Source organism: Alosa pseudoharengus, unplaced genomic scaffold (assembly GCF_046254945.1).
Source record: "Alosa pseudoharengus isolate Yale_2024_CS ecotype anadromous, Long Island Sound unplaced genomic scaffold, YU_APseudo_1.1 YU_APseudo_1.1_scf_7, whole genome shotgun sequence".
In the NCBI taxonomy this organism is placed as follows: Eukaryota; Metazoa; Chordata; class Actinopteri; order Clupeiformes; family Clupeidae; genus Alosa; species Alosa pseudoharengus.
This window is the reverse complement of record NW_027468859.1, coordinates 858449-880948: the sequence shown is the minus strand read 5'-3', so window position 1 is coordinate 880948 and position 22500 is coordinate 858449. Positions and strand designations below refer to the sequence as shown.

General features: G+C 44.7%; 1 protein-coding gene across 2 annotated transcripts in view; it reads left to right on the top strand.

Annotated features, from left to right (window-relative positions):
- mthfd1l (methylenetetrahydrofolate dehydrogenase (NADP+ dependent) 1 like) overlaps positions 1–22500 on the top strand; it is an 82624-nt gene that overhangs the window by 58004 nt on the left and 2120 nt on the right. For both annotated transcript variants that reach the window (XM_076272592.1, XM_076272593.1), the window contains 3 exons: positions 3361–3538; positions 8195–8302; positions 8840–8992. In XM_076272592.1, coding sequence (XP_076128707.1) covers positions 3361–3538; positions 8195–8302; positions 8840–8992 — 439 coding nt within the window. The remainder of the gene's footprint in view (positions 1–3360; positions 3539–8194; positions 8303–8839; positions 8993–22500) is intronic.

Sequence of the window (22500 nt, the reverse complement as noted above, 5' to 3'; positions counted from 1 at the left end):
AACAGAGGTCCTAGTATTTTCATCTGGCGGTGCTCATAATGCCAACACAGACTTTTGCTCCCTAGAACCTTACATCAAGCAGTCAGCAAGAAATCTAGGTGTCATCTTTGATTCAGATTTTAAAATGGAGAAACAAATAAACTCTGTAGTCAAATCAAGTTTCCGAATGCTCTGGGTGTCTGCCAACTAGTGGTCAAGAGTACAAATGAGATTTTACACTGTACTCGCGTCTATCGTCTGTTTTATTCAGTAATGACGCTTGTCGCAATATTGCGACATGGGCGGTTAGAGGGTTAAAGAGCAGGGCAGATGGGGCAGATGGGGTTAAAGAGCTATGGCAATCATCTGACTGATCCATTCTCCCACACCCATATGTAAAAAATGTCCATACAGATTAAATATCCAATTAGTGATTCAATACAGGGCAACAGGGGCATAAACAAGATGGAAAACAAATGACAGGAAATACACTTATATAGGTTTATTTTTTATAACCCGTTTTATTTTTTATAACCCGTTTTATTTTTTATAACCGGGCTTTAATAAAGTGACTCCTGTGTTAACTTATGTGGCAGTGCTACAAAAGAGCAGAGGAGATCACTCTAAAGAGCAGGGGAGATGGGGTTAAAGAGCAGGGCAGATGGGGCAGATGGGGTTAAAGAGCAGGGGAGATCACTCTAAAGAGCAGGGGAGATGGGGTTAAAGAGCAGGGGAGATAGGGCAGATGGGGTTAAAGAGCAGGGGAGATCACTCTAAAGAGCAGGGGAGATGGGGTTAAAGAGCAGGGCAGATGGGGCAGATGGGGTTAAAGAGCAGGGCAGATGGGGCAGATGGGGTTAAAGAGCAGGGCAGATGGGGCAGATGGGGTTAAAGAGCAGGGGAGATGGGGTTAAAGAGCAGGGGTTAAAGAGCAGGGCAGATGGGGTTAAAGAGCAGGGCAGATGGGGCAGATGGGGTTAAAGAGCAGGGGAGATGGGGTTAAAGAGCAGGGCAGATGGGGTTAAAGAGCAGGGCAGATGGGGTTAAAGAGCAGGGGAGATGGGGTTAAAGAGCAGGGCAGATGGGGCAGATGGGGTTAAAGAGCAGGGGAGATGGGGCAGATGGGGTTAAAGAGCAGGGGAGATGGGGTTAAAGAGCAGGGGAGATAGGGCAGATGGGGTTAAAGAGCAGGGGAGATAGGGCAGATGGGGTTAAAGAGCAGGGGAGATAGGGCAGATGGGGTTAAAGAGCAGGGGAGATCGGCCTTTTGCAGTAATCGGCCCTAAACCAGGGAATGAGCTCCCACTACATATAAGATTGGCTCCTTCTTTGCCTGTTTTTAAATCACATCTTAAAACTTACTTTTACTCCCTGGCTTTTAACTCAGTATAAGTGCTTACTCTATTTTGTACTGTTTGTCTCCTACATAACGTGCTGATGTGTGTTTGTAGCACTCCGCCTGCTCTTGTGTGTTGACCTTCTTTATCTGTCTATCCGTCTGCCAGCTTTCTCAACCTTTTCTTATTGTACAGCACTTTGGGCAACTGGTGTTTAAAGTGCTTTATAGATAAACATGACTTGACTTGACTTGACATACACACACCACACACACACACCACACACACATACACACATACACACACACACACACACACATACACACACACACACACACACACACACACACACACACACACTTATATTACTGGCTCTCTCTTTCTAAACAATATTCCTGCTTTCACAACCTGACAGACAAACACATGGGCATAAATCACAGCTGTGTGTGTGTGTGTGAGTATGTGTGTGTGTTTGTGCCAGGGGGTCTACATTTTTGGCCCTAAACCGCATCATTTCATACACAGCACCACAACCTGCAATTATCATTCTATACAGCTCCTTCCACACGACACACACACACAAATAAACACTATACAGCTCCTTCCACACACACACACAAATAAACACTATACAGCTCCTTCCACACACACACACAAATAAACACTATACAGCTCCTTCCACACACACACACAGACACACAAATAAACACTATACAGCTCCTTCCACACACACACACACACAGACACACAAATAAACACTATACAGCTCCTTCCACACACAATACACACACACACACACACACTCCACTTCACTCAGTGCTGTAGTCTAGGTGATACGCAGGTGTACGCCACATACAAAGTTCTTGGGTTTGCAGTAAAACATGAGCAAAGATACGTGTGAACAACCTCTGAAACCATCCAATCAGAAACCATCCAATCACTCATCACGAACAGAAACCATCCAATCACCTGTGGCCTACTGAGTCCCTAACATCCACCCCTTTATATTCCTTAGTACTGTGTGTGGAGGATAACATGTATCTAAGATTCTCATCTGTATTTGGCTATTTTGGCGCCTCACACACACACACACACACACACACACACACACACACACACACACACACACACACACACACACACAGACACGCTAACCCACACAGACCACCCTACACTGGTAGGGTCAAGTTAGTGTGTGTGAGTGTGTGCGAGTGAGTGTGTGAGTGTGCGGGTGTGAGTGTGCGTGCGTACGTGAGTGAGTGAGTGTGTGTAGGTGTGTGTGTGTAGGCGTGTGTGTATGTGTGTGTGTGTGTGTGTGTGTGTGTGTGTGTGTGCAGGTGTGTGTAGGTGTGTGTGTAGGTGTGTAGGTGTGTGTGTGTGTGTGCAGGTGTGTGTGTGCAGGTGTGTGTGTGCAGGTGTGTGTGTGCAGGTGTGTGTGTGCAGGTGTGTGTGTGTAGGTGTGTGTGCGCGAGTGTGTGTGTAGGCGTGTGTGTGTAGGTGTGTTTGCACGAGTGTGTGTGTGTGTGTGCAGGTGTGTGTGTGTGTGTGTGTGCAGGTGTGTGTGTGTGTGTGTGCAGGTGTGTGTGTAGGTGTGTGTGCGAGAGTGTGTGTGTAGGCGTGTGTGTGTGTGCAGCTGTGTGGGTGTGTGTGTGTAGGTGTGTGTGTGCGAGTGTGTGTGTGTAGGTGTGTGTGTGTGTGTGTGTGCGTGCAGGTGTGTGTGTGTAGGTGTGTGTGCGCGAGTGTGTGTGTGTAGGTGTGTGTGTGTGTGTGTGCAGGTGTGTGTGTTTGTAGGTGTGTGTGCGCGAGTGTGTGTGTGTAGGCGTGTGTGTGTGTGTGCAGGTGTGTGTGTGTGTAGGTGTGTGTGAGTGTGTGTGTAGGCGTGTGTGTGTGTAGGCGTGTGTGTGTGTAGGTGTGTGTGTGTGTAGGTGTGTGTGTGTGTGCAGGTGTGTAGGTGTGTGTGTTGGTGTGTGTGTGTAGGTGTGTGTGCGTGAGTGTGTGTGTGTAGGGGTGTGTGTGTGTGCTCATTGTCTCTGTGCTCCTGCAGGACGGACTCCCAGGCGGAGCTGGACCTGGTGTGCTCCATCGCAAAGGATTGTGGGGCGGCGGCGGCCGTGCCCTGCCACCATTGGTCACGTGGGGGGCGGGGCTCTCTGGAGCTGGCCAATGCGGTGAAGGACGCTGCCGCACAACAGAGCTCTTTCCGCTTCCTCTACGACCTGCAGGTCAGCACCACAGCGCTCTTCCTCCACGCACACACACACACACACACACACACACACACACACACGCCTACACACACACACGCCTACACACACACACACACACACACACACACACACGCCTACACACACACACACACACACGCACACACACACACACGCCTACACGCACACACACACCTGCACACACACACACACACACACACACACGCTCCATCAGCCTACTTCTTAAGAACTTCTCTATTCCGATGTCCGCTCCGAAGCCTGTGGCTGGGGGGAGGGGCAGGGGCAGGGGGTTAACATCAGTTCAACATCAGCACTTCAACTATCTACCGATGCTCAGATTATCACCACACTATCTACGGATGCTCAGATTATCACCACACTATCTACGGATGCTCAGATTATCACCACACTATCCACCGACTCTCAGATTATCACCACACTATCTACCGATGCTCAGATTATCACAGACTATCTACCGATGCTAAGATTATCACCACACTATCTACCGATGCTCTGATTATCACAGACTATCTACCGATGCTCAGATTTTCACCACACTATCTACCGATGCTCAGATTATCACAGACTATCTGTCGGAGCTATCGGTTGGATTTGGTTAAGGTGATGTTCAGTAATTGCTTAATAATGTTACATACCAAATGTGTCAGATAGTTTTGAGATAGATAGTTCTGTGCATGTATGGCACCTCTCTCTCTCTCTCTCTCTCTCTCTCTCCCTCCCTCTCTCCCTCTCTCTCTCACACTCTCATACAGACACACACACACAGGTGTCAGATCGTGTAAGTGGACTCTGTGACTGACCTCTTTGTGACTCCCATTAGACCAATAACCATGTTAATGGAGCCTAATCAGGAACACACACACACACACATACACACACACATACACACACACACAGAGGGGTAAGTGTGTGTGGCAGGGAGAGAAAGAAATAAGAAACTCCAGAAATAAAGGAGGGTTCTGTGTGTGAGAGGTGTGTCTCTCGGTGTGTGTGAGAGAGGTGTGTGTCTCGGTGTGTGTGAGAGAGGTGTGTGTGTGAGAGGTGTGTGTGTGAGAGGTGTGTGTGTGAGAGGTGTGTGTGAGAGGTGTGTGAGAGAGGTGTGTGTCTCGGTGTGTGTGTGTGAGAGGTGTGTGTGTGAGAGGTGTGTGTGTGAGAGGTGTGTGAGAGAGGTGTGTGTCTCGGTGTGTGTGTGTGTGAGAGGTGTGTGTGTGAGAGGTGTGTCTGCTCATTGTGTCTGTTTATGTGTTTGCTTGTTTTCTCGTCTTAATAAATTGCATTAACGGATCCTTTCAGAAAACTCTCTGGAATGCAACAACAGACTTTTCACAGAGAGAGAGAGAGAGAGAGAGAGAGAGAGAGAGAGAGAGAGAGAGAGAGAGAGAGAGAGAGAGAGAGAGAGAGAGAGAGAGAGAGAGAGAGAGAGAGAGAGAGAGAGAGAGAGAGAGAGAGAGAGAAAAAAAAAACACGTGTGCATGTCTAGTTCTTCTGCCACTGTGAGTGTGTTTAGCTGTGAGTGTGTGTAAGTGTGTCTAGCTGGGAGCAAACATTAGCTGGTTTGAGTTTGTGTGTCTGCACAATAGGCCTGCACGATTCGGGGGGGGGGTGGGAATATGAATCACAATTTTTTTTTCCCTCAAAGTGTAATATTTATTGCACACATGAACCATGACAAAACAAAACAATGTGGCAGCACCAAACATAGATTTTGGCACCTATAGCACATTGTGCATCATCACCACAAGCCTGTAAACATACAGGCTTCAATGAATAAAGAAAATACTGGCCATTTAAGTCCAGTAGGCTACCAAAAATACTACATATAACCAGTGATGCCAGTAACGCGTTACTTAGTAACGCGTTAGTCTATTTTGACCACTTTTTTCGGTAACGAGTAATCTAACGCGCTACTATTTACAAACCAGTAATCAGATTAAAGTTACTTATCTAAGTTACTGTGCGTTACTATTTTTGTCATTTTCCTTAGTAAAAAGATAATATTCTTTGCTTTCTTGTCTTGGGGATTAATGTCATGTAGGCTATGCTCACGTTTTCAGCATGAGGACAACTCACGTGTAAAACCACGCAGCGACACAAACGTAAACAATGGAGGGAGGAGAGAGATGCACATCAGTCATTACTTTGAGTTTGTCAGCTAAACATGACAACATTAAGGTACATTGTACATTCTGTACTGGCGACAAAGTGCTGTCTAGCTAGACGTTCCAAGTCTCCCGAAGTTTTGGGAGTCTCCCACATATTGATAGCGGCTTTCTGACGGCCGCAAATTACATAAAATCTCCCGGAACCTAGAGCGAACAAGAGCACGCAAGCCAGACCGGACTTCAAATCGCGTGTGCATATGAGTTAAACGCGCACACAACGGAGAGGGAGAGAGAGAGGAGTGGAGTGGAGGAGAGGAGAGGAGCGTTTGTGCCTGAAGCGCATCCAAGACAGTGAGCATCCTGGTCTGTTTTGCTAAATCAACCAATCAGTTTTCAGTGTAAGTGTGCTTATATCTCTTTTCTCCCAAACTTAATGAATCAGTTCAGTCAGTGTATAGGAACAGGAGCGTCATGGCAGCGTCAGCGCCCCTCAAAAAGGAAGATTTAAGACCCATTTCACATCAGACTACACAAAAGTATACCCAATTGTCTCATAAGATTAAAACATAATGATAGTCTTGCACACTGCACTGTTTGTAACAGCGACTTTAGCTCACAGAGGGTTAAATGATTGCAAAAGACTTGTTGAGGTGAGTTTAACAAGTGTAATTTCATTTGCATATTACTCAGGCCTATACAAGATGGCTAGTTGCCAAGGCTACATGAAAAAAAAATCTACATATTTTACTATAACAATTTCTATCAATAGGCCTTCCTTATTTTGGTGTTGGTATTATTGAACAAACATCTGAATTTCAGTATCTAAGTAGGCTAGGTTGGGATGTCTGCTATACATGGCTGACATTACTGTTAAAATGCACTTCCAGTATAGTGAGTATTGGCAAAACCGGTTATCATTTTTATGTTGAGGCGGTGGGGGTGTTGTCGGCAGCTGCTGAAAGTAACTAATAAAGTAACTTGTAATCTAACTTAGTTACTTTTAAAATCAAGTAATCAGTAAAGTAACTAAGTTAGTTTTTAAAGGAGTAATCAGTAATCAGTAATCAGATTACTTTTTCAAGGTAACTGTGGCAACACTGCATATAACACATTGAACTAAATATGGTCCTGATACAGGCTCTATCTGAACTCCTTGAACATGTCTTTACATAACTAAAACATGTCAATCAACATACTGCAGCTACAGCTTCAATCTCTAGAGAAGCTTGTCAATTGTCAATTTAAGTACAGTATCAAAAACAGAATGATTTCTTAGCACTCTTGAACTGCTTGCCTTTTAGAGAAACATTCAACTGGCCATTCAGTTCGGTTTGAGTGGTTGGCTGATTCTCGTCACTAGTACCCAATGTTTTTTGCAGTAGTCTACTCTAGGCCACTACTGGTTCATTTATCAAACTGGTGCTTTATCTACGTCTTTTGCCAATTAAGCCACGTAGTTCGGTAGAGAGACGTTTGAATAAATTAGCGTTTGCGATTGACAACGCGATTGACAACGTTGTGATAAGTAGGCTATACAATTTTTAACAAAATTGTAGGCTACACCGCGACAGTTGTAGTCTGCATGAAAAGTGCTTGCACACGCGGTGCGGGCTGAAGCGGTTTGAGGGAGAGCAGTTCAGGGAGAGAATGAGTGCTCTCTATATAATGAAAGAGTGCATCTAGGCTAATCTATATTTTAAATAAGCAATCACTGCATGCTGCTATGGAAGAAATAAGTCAATATATTAGAGATATTGTGAGTAACGTAGGAATGGACGAGGAACGTAGGAATAACTAATTACTGAAATTTGAATTATAATGCGTTACCGTACTTCGTTACCCAATAAAGTAACTAAATCACAGTAGCGCATAACTTTATAATTCGTTACCCCCATCACTGCTAGTAGGCTACGTGGGTTTTAACAGAGAATGTTTTAATCAACATCAATTTAGTTTACTTCCTGTCGCACTAGTTTGACGACGCAGCCTCCAAGGTTTTAGAACTACTGTACTCGCTCCACTGGTGAAACACGTGACTAAAAGGCGCTTTGTCATTGGCCGAGGGTGAAGCCCTGAACTTTGTGAGAGAAGGGAGAGCATTGCAGCGCAGCGCTTGAGAGCGCTTTAAAACTCACAGAAAAAAGTAGTAGCGTTTGTGATGCAGTCGGCCCGTAAAAGTAAATGAGAATCGAAGTCATAAAAAAATGAAATCGCGCACAGGGGTGAATCGAGATCGCGATTTTATAACGATTTATCGTGCAGGCCTACTGCACAATTGTGATCCTCATTAATGTGTGTGTGTTTGGCCTACTGCACAATTGTGATACTCATTAATGTGTATGTGTTTGGCCTACTGCACAATTGTGATACTCATTAATGTGTATGTGTTTGGCCTACTGCACAATTGTGATACTCATTAATGTGTATGTGTTTGGCTGTTTAAAAGCTGTTGCCCTCTAAGTGTGTGTGTGCGTGCACGTGTGTGTGTGTGGATGAGGTGAAGCCTTGACTGTGTGTTTGTGTCCTGTAGATGCCCATCGAGGAGAAGATCCGGGTCATTGCCCAGAGGGTGTACGGGGCCGACGATGTGGAACTGACCCCCAAAGCCCGTTCCCAGGTGGACTACTACACCCAACAGGTGAGTCTGTGGTCACTACTGGTCACTACTGGTCACTACTACACCCAACAGGTGAGTCTGTGGTCACTACTGGTCACTACTGCACCCAACAGGTGAGTCACACTACTACACCCAACAGGTGAATCTGTGGTCACTACTGCACCCAACAGGTTAGTCACACTACTGCACCCAACAGGTGAGTCTGTGGTCACTACTGGTCACTACTGCACCCAACAGGTGAGTCTGTGGTCACTACTGGTCACTACTGCACCCAACAGGTGAGTCTGTGGTCACTACTGGTCACTACTGCACCCAACAGAGTCTGTGGTCACCCACTGTACAATTAAAAAGTTCAATGACATTATACACACTACATACAGGCACAAACACAGAGGACACTGTGTGTGTGTGTGTGTGTGTGTGTGTGTGTGTGTGTGTGTGTATGTGTTTGTTTATATTCATTGGTGAACTGTTTGTGAACTAGGACAGTGGTGAACTGATGACGTGTGTGTGTGTGTGTGCGTGTGTGTGTGTGTGTGCGCGTGTGTGTGTCCACAGGGTTATGGCTCACTGCCCATCTGCATGGCTAAGACGCACCTGTCGCTGTCCCACCTGCCGGAGAGGAAGGGCGTGCCCACTGGATTCACTCTGCCAATCACAGACATCCGTGCCAGCATCGGGGCGGGCTTTATCTACCCTCTAGTGGGAACGGTGAGTTGTCATTGGTTGTTGGGCTGGCTGTCAGAGCTGAGTGGCAGCACCCCCCAACACACACACACACAAACACCTACACACACACACATACCTACACACACTCACACCTGCACACACACACCTACACACACACACACACTCACACCTACACACACACACACACACACACACACACACACACACACACACACACACAAACACTGTCCTATTGGACTATTCTTGAAACCTCTTCCTGCGTTGCAGCTTTGTGGGTCAGAGTTGACGTGAGCCGTGTGTTTGCAGGAAGAGGAACAGGACAGTGTGTGTGTGTGTGTGCGTGTGTGTGTGTGTGTGTGTGTGTTGTGTTCAGGTGAAGGAGCAGTGTGTGTGTGTGTGTGTGTGGTGTTCAGGTGAAGGAGGAGTTTGTGTGTGTGTGTGTGTGTGTGTGTGTGTTGTGTTCAGGTGTAGGAGCAGTGTGTGTGTGTTGTTTGTGTGTGTGTGTTGTGTGTTGTGTTCAGGTGAAGGAGCAGTGTGTTGTGTGTGTGTGTGTGTGTGTGTGTGCAGGGATGGATTACTGCACGGGCCCAGGCCCAGGGGCCCAAGGGGTCAGGGGGCCCTGAAGCCCAAGCCTTTGCATGGAATCATTGCCTCAATATCAAGGCTCAGATCACTGTGTGGCCCTGTGTGTGTGTGTGTGTGTGTGTGTGTGAAAGGCTCAGATCACTGTTGGACGCATAGGTTAGGTTAGTGCAGGCCTCATGTCGTGTGTGTGTGTGTGTGTGTGCTGTCTAATTCATCTCATGCTTCATGACAACATAATGAGCTTACAGTCTCGGAATTTTTCTTTATGTGGCCCTGTGTGTGTGCGTGTGTGTGTGTGTGTGTGTGTGTGTGTGTGCATATGCGTGTGTGTGTGCCCATGCATGCTTGCGTTTGTGTGTGTGTGTGTGTGTGTGTGTGTGTGTGTGTGTGCCCATGCATGCTTGCATATGTGTGTATGTGTGTGTGTGTGTGTGTAAGTACGCATCATGTATATGTGGAGCAGGACTTTAATTAGCAGATCTGTGGTCTTTATGGCACGTGTGTGTGAGGGGGCCTGGAGGAACTCGTGTGTGTGTGTGTGTGTGTGTGTGTGTGTGTGTGTGTCTGTGTATGTGCTTCCTCAGGAGACACATGCGTTGTTGTGCTGAAGGACAGGTGCACACACACACACACACATATACACACACATATACACACACACACACACACACACACACACACAGACACATCTACATTCTGAGGGAAAGACAGTTGGTGGTCAATGTAAAGGTAGTACCCGATACCACCCATAGTGTCTATTTCATTATTTGCAAATTTACGTACATACTACACAGCCATATTCTATTGCCCTTCATACTACACAGCCATATTCTACTGCCCTTCATACTACACAGCCATATTCTATTGCCCTTCATTCTATTTGTATTTTTTATTTTGTTCTGTTTTTATTCTTTTACTCTTTTTATGGTTTTTATTTTTATTGTGATATGTTAAGTGTGTTATACTTTGAGAGCAAAGATTAACCGGAGTCAAATTCCTTGTTTGTTTACGCAAACCTGGCCAATAAAGCTTCTGATTACATTACATTACAATAGGCTGACACATTTTTAGCCAAAGCAACTTGCAACCTGGTAAAGTTTAAAGCTTTAAAAACAATTCTCTCAACAATTCTAGAACAATTTAAAACAATTCAAACGTTTTTTGAAGATGGAGAGGGATGTCCCTGCTCTAGTAGGAACTGCTAGCACGTTCCACCAACGAGGAACAACAGATGAAAAAAGTTTGAATTGACCTGAGTGTACCGGTGGCAGATCTAGACGTCGTTCGTCTGAGGAGCGCAGCGGTCTGGAGGTAGCGTATGCCTGTATGAGGGCATTCAAGTAGGTGGGAGCAGAACCAGAGACTACTTTGTAGGCAAGGGTTAGAGACTTGTATTTGATGCGGTGTAGCTGGATGAGCAGTGGGGTAACATTTTTTCCCAGCCCTTTTGGGTTGGTTGTAGACCAGGCGCACCACCACGTTCTGGATCATCTGAAGATCACTTTGCAGGCTGGGAGACCTGTCAGGAGGGCGTTAGGGCCAGGTTTAGCTGGGAGGCCCAGCAGTTCGGTTTTTGAGAGGTTTAGCTAGAGGTGGTGTGCCTTCATCTACGTAGATATGCCTGAGAGGTTTAGCTAGAGGTGGTGTGCCTTCATCTACGTAGATATGTGTGAGAGGTTTAGCTAGAGATGGTGTGCCTTCATCTACGTAGATATGTCTGAGAGGTTTAGCTAGAGGTGGTGTGCCTTCATCTACGTAGATATGCCTGAGAGGTTTAGCTAGAGGTGGTGTGCCTTCATCTACGTAGATATGTCTGAGGTCATGCTAGAGGTGGTGTGCCTTCATCTACGTAGATATGTCTGAGAGGTTTAGCTAGAGGTGGTGTGCCTTCATCTACGTAGATATGTCTGAGAGGTTTAGCTAGAGGTGGTGTGCCTTCATCTACGTAGATATGCCTGAGAGGTTTAGCTAGAGGTGGTGTGCCTTCATCTACGTAGATATGTCTGAGAGGTTTAGCTAGAGGTGGTGTGCCTTCATCTACGTAGATATGTCTGAGAGGTTTAGCTAGAGGTGGTGTGCCTTCATCTACGTAGATATGCCTGAGAGGTTTAGCTAGAGGTGGTGTGCCTTCATCTACGTAGATATGTCTGAGAGGTTTAGCTAGAGGTGGTGTGCCTTCATCTACGTAGATATGCCTGAGAGGTTTAGCTAGAGGTGGTGTGCCTTCATCTACGTAGATATGTCTGAGGTCATGCTAGAGGTGGTGTGCCTTCATCTACGTAGATATGTCTGAGAGGCAATCCGAGATCAGTGGCGAGACCAGGCAGATGGATAGATACTTTATTGATCCCCAAGGGGTCATCAGGAAGATGGATAGATACTTTATTGATCCCCAAGGGGTCATCAGGCAGATAGATAGATACTTTATTGATCCCCAAGGGGTCATCAGGCAGATGGATAGATACTTTATTAATCCCCAAGGGGTCATCAGGCAGATGGATAGATACCTTATTGATCCCCAAGGGGTCATCAGGCAGATGGATAGATACTTTATTGATCCCCAAGGGGTCATCAGGCAGATAGATAGATACTTTATTGATCCCCAAGGGGTCATCAGGGGAAAGGACAGATAGAGCTGTGTGTCGTCTGCATAGCAGTGGTATGAGAAGCTGTGCGAACAGATAATCTGTCCCAAAGAGGTGGTGTAGATAGCAAAGAGAAGGGGGCCCAGCACTGAGCCCTGGGGGACCCCTGTGGTGAGATGGTGAGGTGCAGATAGCTGACCAAGCCATGATGCGTTAAACGAGCATCCTGTGAGGTAGGATTCAAACTGATATGGACTGGGTAATATGTTAGGAACAAAAGGATGCCAATTCGTTTTTTGGGAATGACAATGATCAATCCAAAGGACTGAATTCAAAGACCCCCAGAAAATCTAAGGGAAAAAATTACGCGGTAAGCTAGTCCATTTTGCCTAAATTTCATCGCAGCAACTCATGATGGTACTCAGTAGTTCGTATGGCCCCGACATGCTTGATGGCATCAGGGCATGCTCCTAGTCGGGGCATGCTCCTAGTCAATGGTATCATGAAGTCTGTTTCTGACAGTGTGGTCAGAGACATTCACACCAGCGTCCTGGAGGAGGTCATTTTGTAGGGCTCTGCCAGCTCTCCTAGAGCAACTGTCTCCTGGAATCTCCTCCATGCTCTTGAGACAGCCATCCTTTTGGCAATGGTGTGCCATTCTGGAGGAGTTGGACTACCTGTGCCACCTTGGTAGCATAAGCCAGTACCCGGTGCCCACAAGTAGGGACACTGACCCTAGCCAAATGTGAAACTAGTGAAAAATCAGTCAAGAAGGATAAAGATGCAAAATGTATCATTTGCCACCACCTCTAAAACCATTCCTGTTTTTACAGACCTATCTCCCTTCTTCCTTTCTTGTCAAAGTTTTTGGAGAAAATGGTCTTCAAGCAAGTCTGTGACTTACTATATCAGAACAACCTGCTAGACCTTGTGTTGTCTGTTTTCAAGAGTCATTCTACTGAAACTGCTTTTCTGTCTGTGACCGAAGCATTGAGTAGCTAAGTCCTCATCTAAGTTGCTAAGTCATTAGTATTCATTCTAATTCAAAAAGGGCATATTTTGGTGCCCATATTTGAAGTCAAGATAGGGGCCACTAGGGGGCGCTATGTGCTGGAACCATTTCAATTTTTGATCACTAGGGGTAGTACTATAACTGTACCAAGTTTTGTGCTTTCTGCAAAAACTGAACGATTCAGGTAAAAATCTGGCCTTAGCCGCTTGAGTTGGTTTGTATACGTGTGGTTGGGGTGGTCTGTATCTTTAGATCACACCCCAAGTTTGAGTTGGTCTGTATTGGTTCGATTGAATTTGTCTGTATCCGTGCAATTTGAGATGTTCAGTATCTGCGATTTGAGTTGCTCTGCATCATTAGACGTCACGCTGAGTTTGTCCTCTGACTGCACGAGTCCTCCCAGTGTGGCTTGTTCAGAGGCTGCACGTGTGGTTGTGCATTATTTCATTGTGTGTGTGTGTGTGTGTGTGTGTGTGTGTGCATGCGTGCGTGTGTGGAGGAGAAACTGCTTTATCTGTACCTGCAGGTAGATTAGTTTGCAGTCAGCGAGTCTTCCTCCATCATGGCACAACACCATCATACATTTTACAGACATCTCAGGTTTCCAAACCTTTAGGAACTAAACCATGACTAAACAAATGAATAAATAGATAATAAAGAGTTAGAGGAAGTGTGGCTTCTTCCTCACCATGTTACTGTGAGCTGCTGCTCGGGTTAATGGCTGCTGGAACAACGCTATTTCTGTCCTGCCGTGCTTTCTTCTCCACATGAACATCCCAGGGGAGGCTGCTGAGTCTCTGTGCAAAGGGTGGGAGCGGTCATTTGAAATGGAGCCAGTTGTCCATTTGCACTGTCTGCTGTACAGGGACTCGGCCCACTGCAGGGCTTTGGCCGTTTTCACACCTGAAAGTCTGGACCAAGGTCCGAAACAACGTTCGTGTTTAGTTACATTGGATACATTTGATCCGGTTAGTTAATGGTTTCAAATAGCAATGTTTCTAGCGCACTTTGCATGACGCCCTGCGTCCTATCGTTACCACCTACGTGCGCTGCGTCTCCCATCGATTGGTTTGTTTACAGGCATGCGTCTGACGTTGACATGTTGTCAATTCAGTGGGGTTTCCTACCTAAAAGCACCGCTTTTTCTTATGGCTTCACATACCTTAATATGCTGCTGCCGCAGATTTTTTTAAGCTTCATAATTCAGATAGCATTGCTCTGCTGTCCTTTGTATCCCCCCTATCTCATCCTCTCCAAAAATGTTGTAGATGTCGGTGTTTTAACACATTTTTTTCTAATTGACTCTTAGACAAAATTGTCAGACTTCTAATTCAAATTGTAATGAAATAGACTAGGCTATATGATCTCCTCTCCCCGTATGCATCTGCAGCTCATTTTAGGCTATTTATTATCCTTTAATTGGTAGCTAGCTGCCTCGACTTCCTGTAATTGGTCCGAAAGTTCGAACCATCCAAAAAGTGTTTTCATACTGCAAACGAACCGAACCATGGTTCAGTTTGATCCGGACCGAGACCACCTCTTTAGGTCGGACCAAATTTTGGTCTTTTGATCCGGACCATGGTCCGTGGCACCTTTCTCACCTACAATTTTGGTTCGGACCAAACTGAAAAGTCCAAAGGTGCGGACCAAATGAGGTATGTGTGAAAACTAGGACTGTCAATCGATTAAAAAAATTAATCGAATTAATTACATACTCTGTGATTAATTAATCTAAATTAATCACATATATAATTTTTGCTGTGAAAGTATTTTAAATATTTAAATTCAAATGAATCATTGAATAATCAGTGACATTAGTGACATTAAAGTTCAAAGACTCTTTTATTATTATTTTCACTGTTCAAATAATTGCCATAATAATCTATGATATGACCTAATATGCTGAGGAAATAAATTCAAAAGTGCTTCGGGAAGAAGTTTTTTTTTCACATACAAGGCATTTCAGGCCATAGATATAACCTAGGGGACACAATGAAAATAAATTAACACTCCCCTCCATGTCAACACTTATTTCTTTGCATTGATGTGCGACTATAGAGTTGATGAACTCCGGTGATATGCAAATTCCTTGCTGCAGACATTGCAGAGGACTTTATCTTCAACACTTTATTTTTTATCAACACCATCAGGCTGTTTTTTAAAAGTAAATGTTCCAATCGATGATCCAGGCAGCACGTTTTCTTCTCTCTCCTTCATTTTACAGTCTAATTCTTACTGACTAGAACGGCTCGGGGTCAAAGGTCATACGGAATCTACAAATCTGCACTCATTTTTTTAATCAGTTATTTTTTCTCAAATTAATTAATCGAAATTAATCAGTTATTTTGACAGCCCTAGTGAAAACGCCCTTAAAGTGTTAAGGCACCGTGCCTGAATTCAGGTGTGAGCTGGTATGTTTAAGATTTGAAAATGGGTAATAAGACTACAGTATATGACATCCTCATAAATGTCTGATGATGTCGGGCACAGACATTTGTATTACTTTAAGTTGATCTTCAGTTGAACAAAGAAAAAACTGAAGTAATTATATTTGGTAAAAAGGAGGAAAGACTTAAGGTTTTCACAAGCTTTCCTAAAAAGACTATCAAACAGCTTCAGATGATACAAAATGCAGTGGCTAGGGTTCTCACAAAAACTAAAAGAATTGACCACATTACTCCAATACTTTAGTCCCTGCATTGGCTTCCAGTAAGTCACAGAATTGACTTTAAAGCGCTTCTGCTTGTTTATAAATCACTAAATGGAATGGGACCAAATTACCTCTCAGACATGCTTCAGCAGTACACACCTTCCAGACCTCTCAGGTCTCAGGAGAAATACTTGTTAGTAAAACCTACTGTTAGAAGTAAACATGGTAAAGCAGCGTTTAGTTGCTATGCAGTTCAGCTCTCAACTTTCAAATGAGATCAAAGTTGCCCCAACTGTAGCCAGTTTCTAATCTAGACTTCTAATCTAAGACCAAACTTTTCTCAGATGCTTTCTGCTAACTGATCACTTATTTTTTACATTTACACTTACATTTCTAAATCTGGGAAAGTCTTTCAGCTAAAATTGTAATCGTTTCTATGTTGTTTTTTATGTTTTAATTATTACTTTTTAAACACTTTTAAATTATTACCCTTTTATTCTTTTATGTACTATCACCTATGTTTTTTTCTTCTTATTATTATTATGACCGCCGCGCAGCGAAGCGGCGATCATATAGGTTTAGTCAGATTTTTTTTTTTTTCTTTTTTTTTTCTTTTTTTAAAGTGTTTAAAAATTACTTTTTAAACACTTTTAAATTATTACCCTTTTATTCTTTTATGTACTATCACCTATGTTTTTTTCTTCTTATTATTATTATGACCGCCGCGCAGCGAATCGGCGGTCATATAGGTTTAGTTAGATTTTTTTTTTTTTTTCTTTTTCGCATGCCCAAATTTTAGTCAATGAGTCCCGGGACACTGAAAGACCGGGGTACACGAAACTTGGTGGGCATGTAACCCCACATGGATAGCATGGAACCATCGTTTTTCGTTTTGATCTGTAGCCCCCCCGCTGGACTGGACCCCCCGAAAGGAGGGTAGGGCAGACACAGTTTTCTGTGAATATCTCGAGAACCACCTCCTTGGGACAGATTATCCGTTCGCATGGCTTCTCATACCACTGCTATGCAGACGACACACAGCTCTATCTGTCCTTTCCACCTGATGACCCCTTGGTTTCAGCACGGATCTCGGATTGCCTCTCAGACATAGCTACATGGATGAAGGCACACCACCTCCAGCTGAACCTCTCAAAGACTGAACTGCTGGTCCTCCCAGCTAAACCTACCATACACCACGACATCAACATCAAATTTGACTCCCTGTCTGTTTCACCTACCAGGACTGCAAGAAATCTAGGAGTTGTTCTCGACAACCAACTAAACTTCTCAGATCATGTTGCCTCAGTCGCCCGGTCATGCCGTTTCGCACTCTACAATATACGGAAAATCAGGACTTACTTAACTCAAGATGCCACCCAACTTCTGGTTCAGGCAATAGTCATCTCACGACTCGACTACTGCAACGCCCTCCTGACAGGTCTCCCAGCCTGCGCAGTGAAACCACTTCAGATGATCCAGAACGCGGCGGCGCGCCTGGTCTACAACCAACCCAAAAGGGCACATGTTACCCCGCTACTCATCCAGCTACATTGGCTACCTATGGCGGCCCGCATCAAATTCAAGGCTCTAACGCTTGCCTACAAAGTAGTCTCCGGTTCTGCTCCCACCTACTTGAATGCCCTCATACAGACATACGCTACCTCCAGACCGCTGCGCTCCTCAGACGAACGACGTCTAGCTCTACCTCCGGTACGCTCAGGCCAATCCAAACTTTTCTCATCTGTTGTTCCTCGTTGGTGGAACACACTGCCAGTTCCTACAAGGGCAGGGACATCCCTCTCCATTTTCAAAAAACTCCTGAAGACCCAGCTCTTTAGAGAACATCTCCTCTCATAGCAACACTTACAACAAGTCTTGCTGATCCTAGCACTCACCAGCCGTCTTAAACTGACACGTAACTGTTAAAAACAGCACTCACTGATGCACTTATTCTTACTGTACTTTTTCTTATGTTTTTTAAATTGTCCTAATATTGTTGAGAATTGCTCTAAAACTTAAACTGTTTACCATGTTGTTAGTCGCTTTGGTTAAAAATGCGTCAGCCAAATGTAATGTAATGAGAACCGTAGGGTTTAGGAGGACCATTTTTTTTTGTATGTTGATCTCAAGGGGCCATGTCAACCCATTCCATAACCACTCATTTCATGTATAGCGCCACCTAGTTAAACACAAAAAAGTAAAAATGAGGTGTTGTAATCGCAGGTATCTGTGACCTAACATAACACCTAACACTGCACGAAATTGGAAGTGTAGGATCATTATGACACCCTCTGTATGCACGCCAAGTTTCGTAGAATTCCGGTCATGGGGGGCCACACAATAAATGAATTTATGTTACTATACACCAACTGGCCTGTAGGTGGCCGGAGACAGTTTTCTGTGAATATCTCGAGAACCGTAGGGCCTAGGAGGTCCACCTTTTTTATGTATGTTGGTCTTAAGGGGGCATGTCAACCCATCCCATTACCACTTATTTCATGTATAGCGCCACCTAGTTAAAAATGAAAAAGCAAGGTGTTTTCATCACAATATCTCTGGCTGACAAGGTCAAAACTGCACGAAATTAAAAGTGTAGGATCATAATGACACCCTCCGTATGCATGCCAAGTTTTGTGTACTTTCGTTCATGGGGGGCCTTACAATAAAATAATGTATGTGTACATTTAGTGACGTACACTAACAACAAGGATTCCCGGGACACTGAAAGACCGGGGTACACAAAACTTGGTGGGCATGTAACCCCACATGGATAGCATGGAACCGTCGTTTTTCGTTTTGATCTGTAGCCCCCCCGCTGGACTGCACTACCGAAAGGAGGGTAGGGCAGACACAGTTCTCTGTGAATATCTTGAGAACTGTAGGGACTAGGATGACCATTTTTTTCCGTATGTTTGCCTCCAGGGGTCATGTTAACCCATTTCATGTACACACATGTGCACAAACAGATACACACACACACACACATACATTCACAGTAATCATACGTATGACACATACTCACACAGTAGACATATGTACACTTGCACAGGCACATACACAGGCACACACACAAGCACGCACGCACACACACACACACACACACACACACACACACACACATAACATAAACATGAACATGCACACATGCACACAATTCAAGAATTTCTCAGAATTATGAACAGGCAAGATGGAGGTGGGGTTGTATAAAATGAATTTTACATGTGAAATCTATGAACTAATCATGTTTTGGTACTTGAGTGTGGATAATGCAATTTAGTGAGACAGTTAGAATTATATAGGCCTTTCAGTGTGATTTATTTTTGTGGAAAAAATGTGCTGGACTGGGCGGCGGTCATATTTTGTACCGCTCTGCGGTACATCTAGTTTTATTCTTATTCTTTATTTTTTAAACTATCTGTGCTTTTATCAGCTATTCTTGTTTGCTTTTGTTTATGTAAAGCACATTGAATGACCTCTGTGTATGAAATGCGCAATATAAACAAAGTTGACTTGACTTAAAGCCCTGCTACTAGATTGGACAAAGCTGGACATCCATGTGCCTGGATCTGTTCCCTGTAGTCCCTCTCTTGTGCTGTTCCCTCTCCTGTGCTGCTGTTCCCTGTAGTCCCTCTCCTGTGCTGCTGTTCTTGTGCTGTTCCCTGTAGTCCCTTCTCCTGTGCTGCTGTTCTTGTGCTGCTCCCTGTAGTCCCTCTCCTGTGCTGCTGTTCTTGTGCTGTTCCCTGTAGTCCCTCTCCTGTGCTGCTGTTCCCTGTAGTCCCTCTCCTGTGCTGCTGTTCCCTGTAGTCCCTTCTCCTGTGCTGCTGTTCTTGTGCTGTTCCCTGTAGTCCCTCTCCTGTGCTGCTGTTCTTGTGCTGTTCCCTGTAGTCCCTCTCCTGTGCTGCTGCTCCCTGTAGTCCCTCTCCTGTGCTGCTGTTCTTGTGCTGCTCCCTGTAGTCCCTCTCCTGTGCTGCTGTTCTTGTGCTGTTCCCTGTAGTCCCTCTCCTGTGCTGCTGTTCTTGTGCTGTTCCCTGTAGTCCCTCTCCTGTGCTGCTGTTCTTGTGCTGCTGTAGTCCCTCTCCTGTGCTGCTGTTCTTGTGCTGTTCCCTGTAGTCCCTTCTCCTGTGCTGCTGTTCTTGTGCTGTTCCCTGTAGTCCCTCTCCTGTGCTGCTGTTCTTGTGCTGTTCCCTGTAGTCCCTTCTCCTGTGCTGCTGTTCCCCTGCTGCCATGCTGAACCTATTGTGGTTGGCACGTTATTCTGGAACATGTTTTTACCAAACTCGTGATTCACTTTTTTTCCTTTTCTCCCATCCTTTCTCTCTCCCTCTGTCTCTCTCTCTCTTTGTCTCTCTCTCTTTCTCTCTCCCTCTGTCTCTCCCTCTGTCTCTCTCTCTCTCTCTCTCTCTCTCTCTCTCTCTCTGTCTCTGTCTCTGTCTGTCTCCCAGACCTAATCTCTACCTTTCTTTTTCAATGTCCAAATCACATTACACCAATTCTCTGTTTGAAACTCTGTGGCCTTGCAAGCGGTCAGTTGATTTCCATTTGCATTTTTAACATTATTTTCCTTTTTTAACTTTTGTTTGGGGCAGAGTTTACATATCTGTTTGTTCTGTTACTGGTATGAAGTTGTCCAGATGAAAAAAGCCCATAATGAGAATAAGATAAGAAAACATTGACCATAGATATACGCCACCATAGATATACGCCACCATAGATATACGCCACCATAGATATACGCCACCATAGATATACGCCACCATAGATATACGCCACCATAGATATACGCCACCATAGATATACGCCACCATAGATATACGCCACCATAGATATACGCCACCCCTTTCGCATATGACCTAATGCAGTCAGATGTTTTTTCTTGTTGTTTCTACAATGTTCTATTGTCATTGTGTCTAATTCACGATTGGCTTTACTTAGAATCTCCATATTATCCGACATTGACATTGCCTCGATTACCATTAGAACTTCCAAGACATTATCATTATACAAGCCTTACAAACTCAATGCATGAGCTCTACTTTCCACACAGAAAGCAAAGCCTTATACAGTCTACAGTGTGGTTCTTTCTTATTTTACATTTTTAAATGAAGTAAATTATAAACACAAAAGCATCTCCCTTTCATAAACAGCCTTGAACAGGGTGAGTGAAGACTACAGTTCCCTGTTTTGCTGTCACATCTAAGAGCTCATGGCTTTCATTTTAATATGCCTAGGTTGTGTTTTCCCAGCAGCCCATGAGACTGACACAAATGATCACCTCCATGGCACAGCTCTCTAATCTCCTCTAATAGCAGGCAAGAATGTCTTATGGAATTAAATACCCGCCGCTAGCCACCTCACGAGTTAAACAGTGGTAATATCCCTCCGCTAGTGACCTCACTGGCAATATCCCGCCGCTAGCCATCTCACAAGTTAAACAGTGGTAATATCCCTCCGCTAGCTAGGCTAAGATAAACATTTACATTAATTAATTTACTGTAGATTATGTTTTTAATTCAATACGTGAGCAGAGATAACATAACATAATGAGTGGGCGCAGACCCAGAATCTGCTTGTGGGCTAGCATTAGGGCCTTGAATTTAATTAGTGGGGCTTAATGGGACATTAGGGCCTTGAATTTAATGTGTGGGGCTTAATGGGACATTAGGGCCTTGAATTTAACGTGTGGGGCTTTAATGGGTAGTGGGCCTTGAATTTAATGTGTGTGGCTTAATGGGTAGTGGGCCTTGAATTTAACGTGTGGGGCTTAATGGGTAGTGGGCCTTGAATTTAACGTGTGGGGCTTAATGGGTAGTGGGCCTTGAATTTAATGTGTGGGGCTTAATGGGCAGTGGGCCTTGAATTTAACGTGTGGGGCTTAATGGGCAGTGGGCCTTGAATTTAACGTGTGGGGCTTAATGGGCAGTGGGCCTTGAATTTAACGTGTGGGGCTTAATGGGCAGTGGGCCTTGAATTTAACGTGTGGGGCTTAATGGGCAGTGGGCCTTGAATTTAACGTGTGGGGCTTAATGGGCAGTGGGCCTTGAATTTAACGTGTGGGGCTTAATGGGTAGTGGGCCTTGAATTTAACGTGTGGGGCTTAATGGGTAGTGGGCCTTGAATTTAACGTGTGGGGCTTAATGGGCAGTGGGTTGATGTCAGTGGCACTGAGTGAGCAGCAGGGTATCGTGCCCTCTGATGGGCTGAAAACCAGATGACCAGCATGGTCTGGACCAGCTGTACAGGGTTCACAGTGTGGAGTTTCCTGATGTTGAACAGTACAAAGTGGCATGAAGAATTTACAAAGTGGCATGAAGAATTTCACAGTGGTGAAGGGAGTCTGCCACCAGCCTCCCAAGAGATTCCACAGCTGTAACTGAATTTGGCTTTGACCTTTCACCTTTACGATGCCATTTCTGTCTGAGAAAAGGGCCTTTGTGAGTGTTTCATACTGGAACTTCTATTTCCACTTCTCCTCCAGCAAGGACAGTGGTCTGGTGTGTCTGTGGTAGAGCCCTGAAGTCAGGAGAATGTTTGAAACGACGGAACAAACAGTTAGCATGTGTTAACTACAGCGTATGCTAACTGCATCAAATGCTATATTACAACGTACCCTAACTACAGCATATGCTAACTGCATCAAATGCTATATTATAGCTTATCCTAACTATAGTGTATGCTAACCACATCAAATGTTGTATTA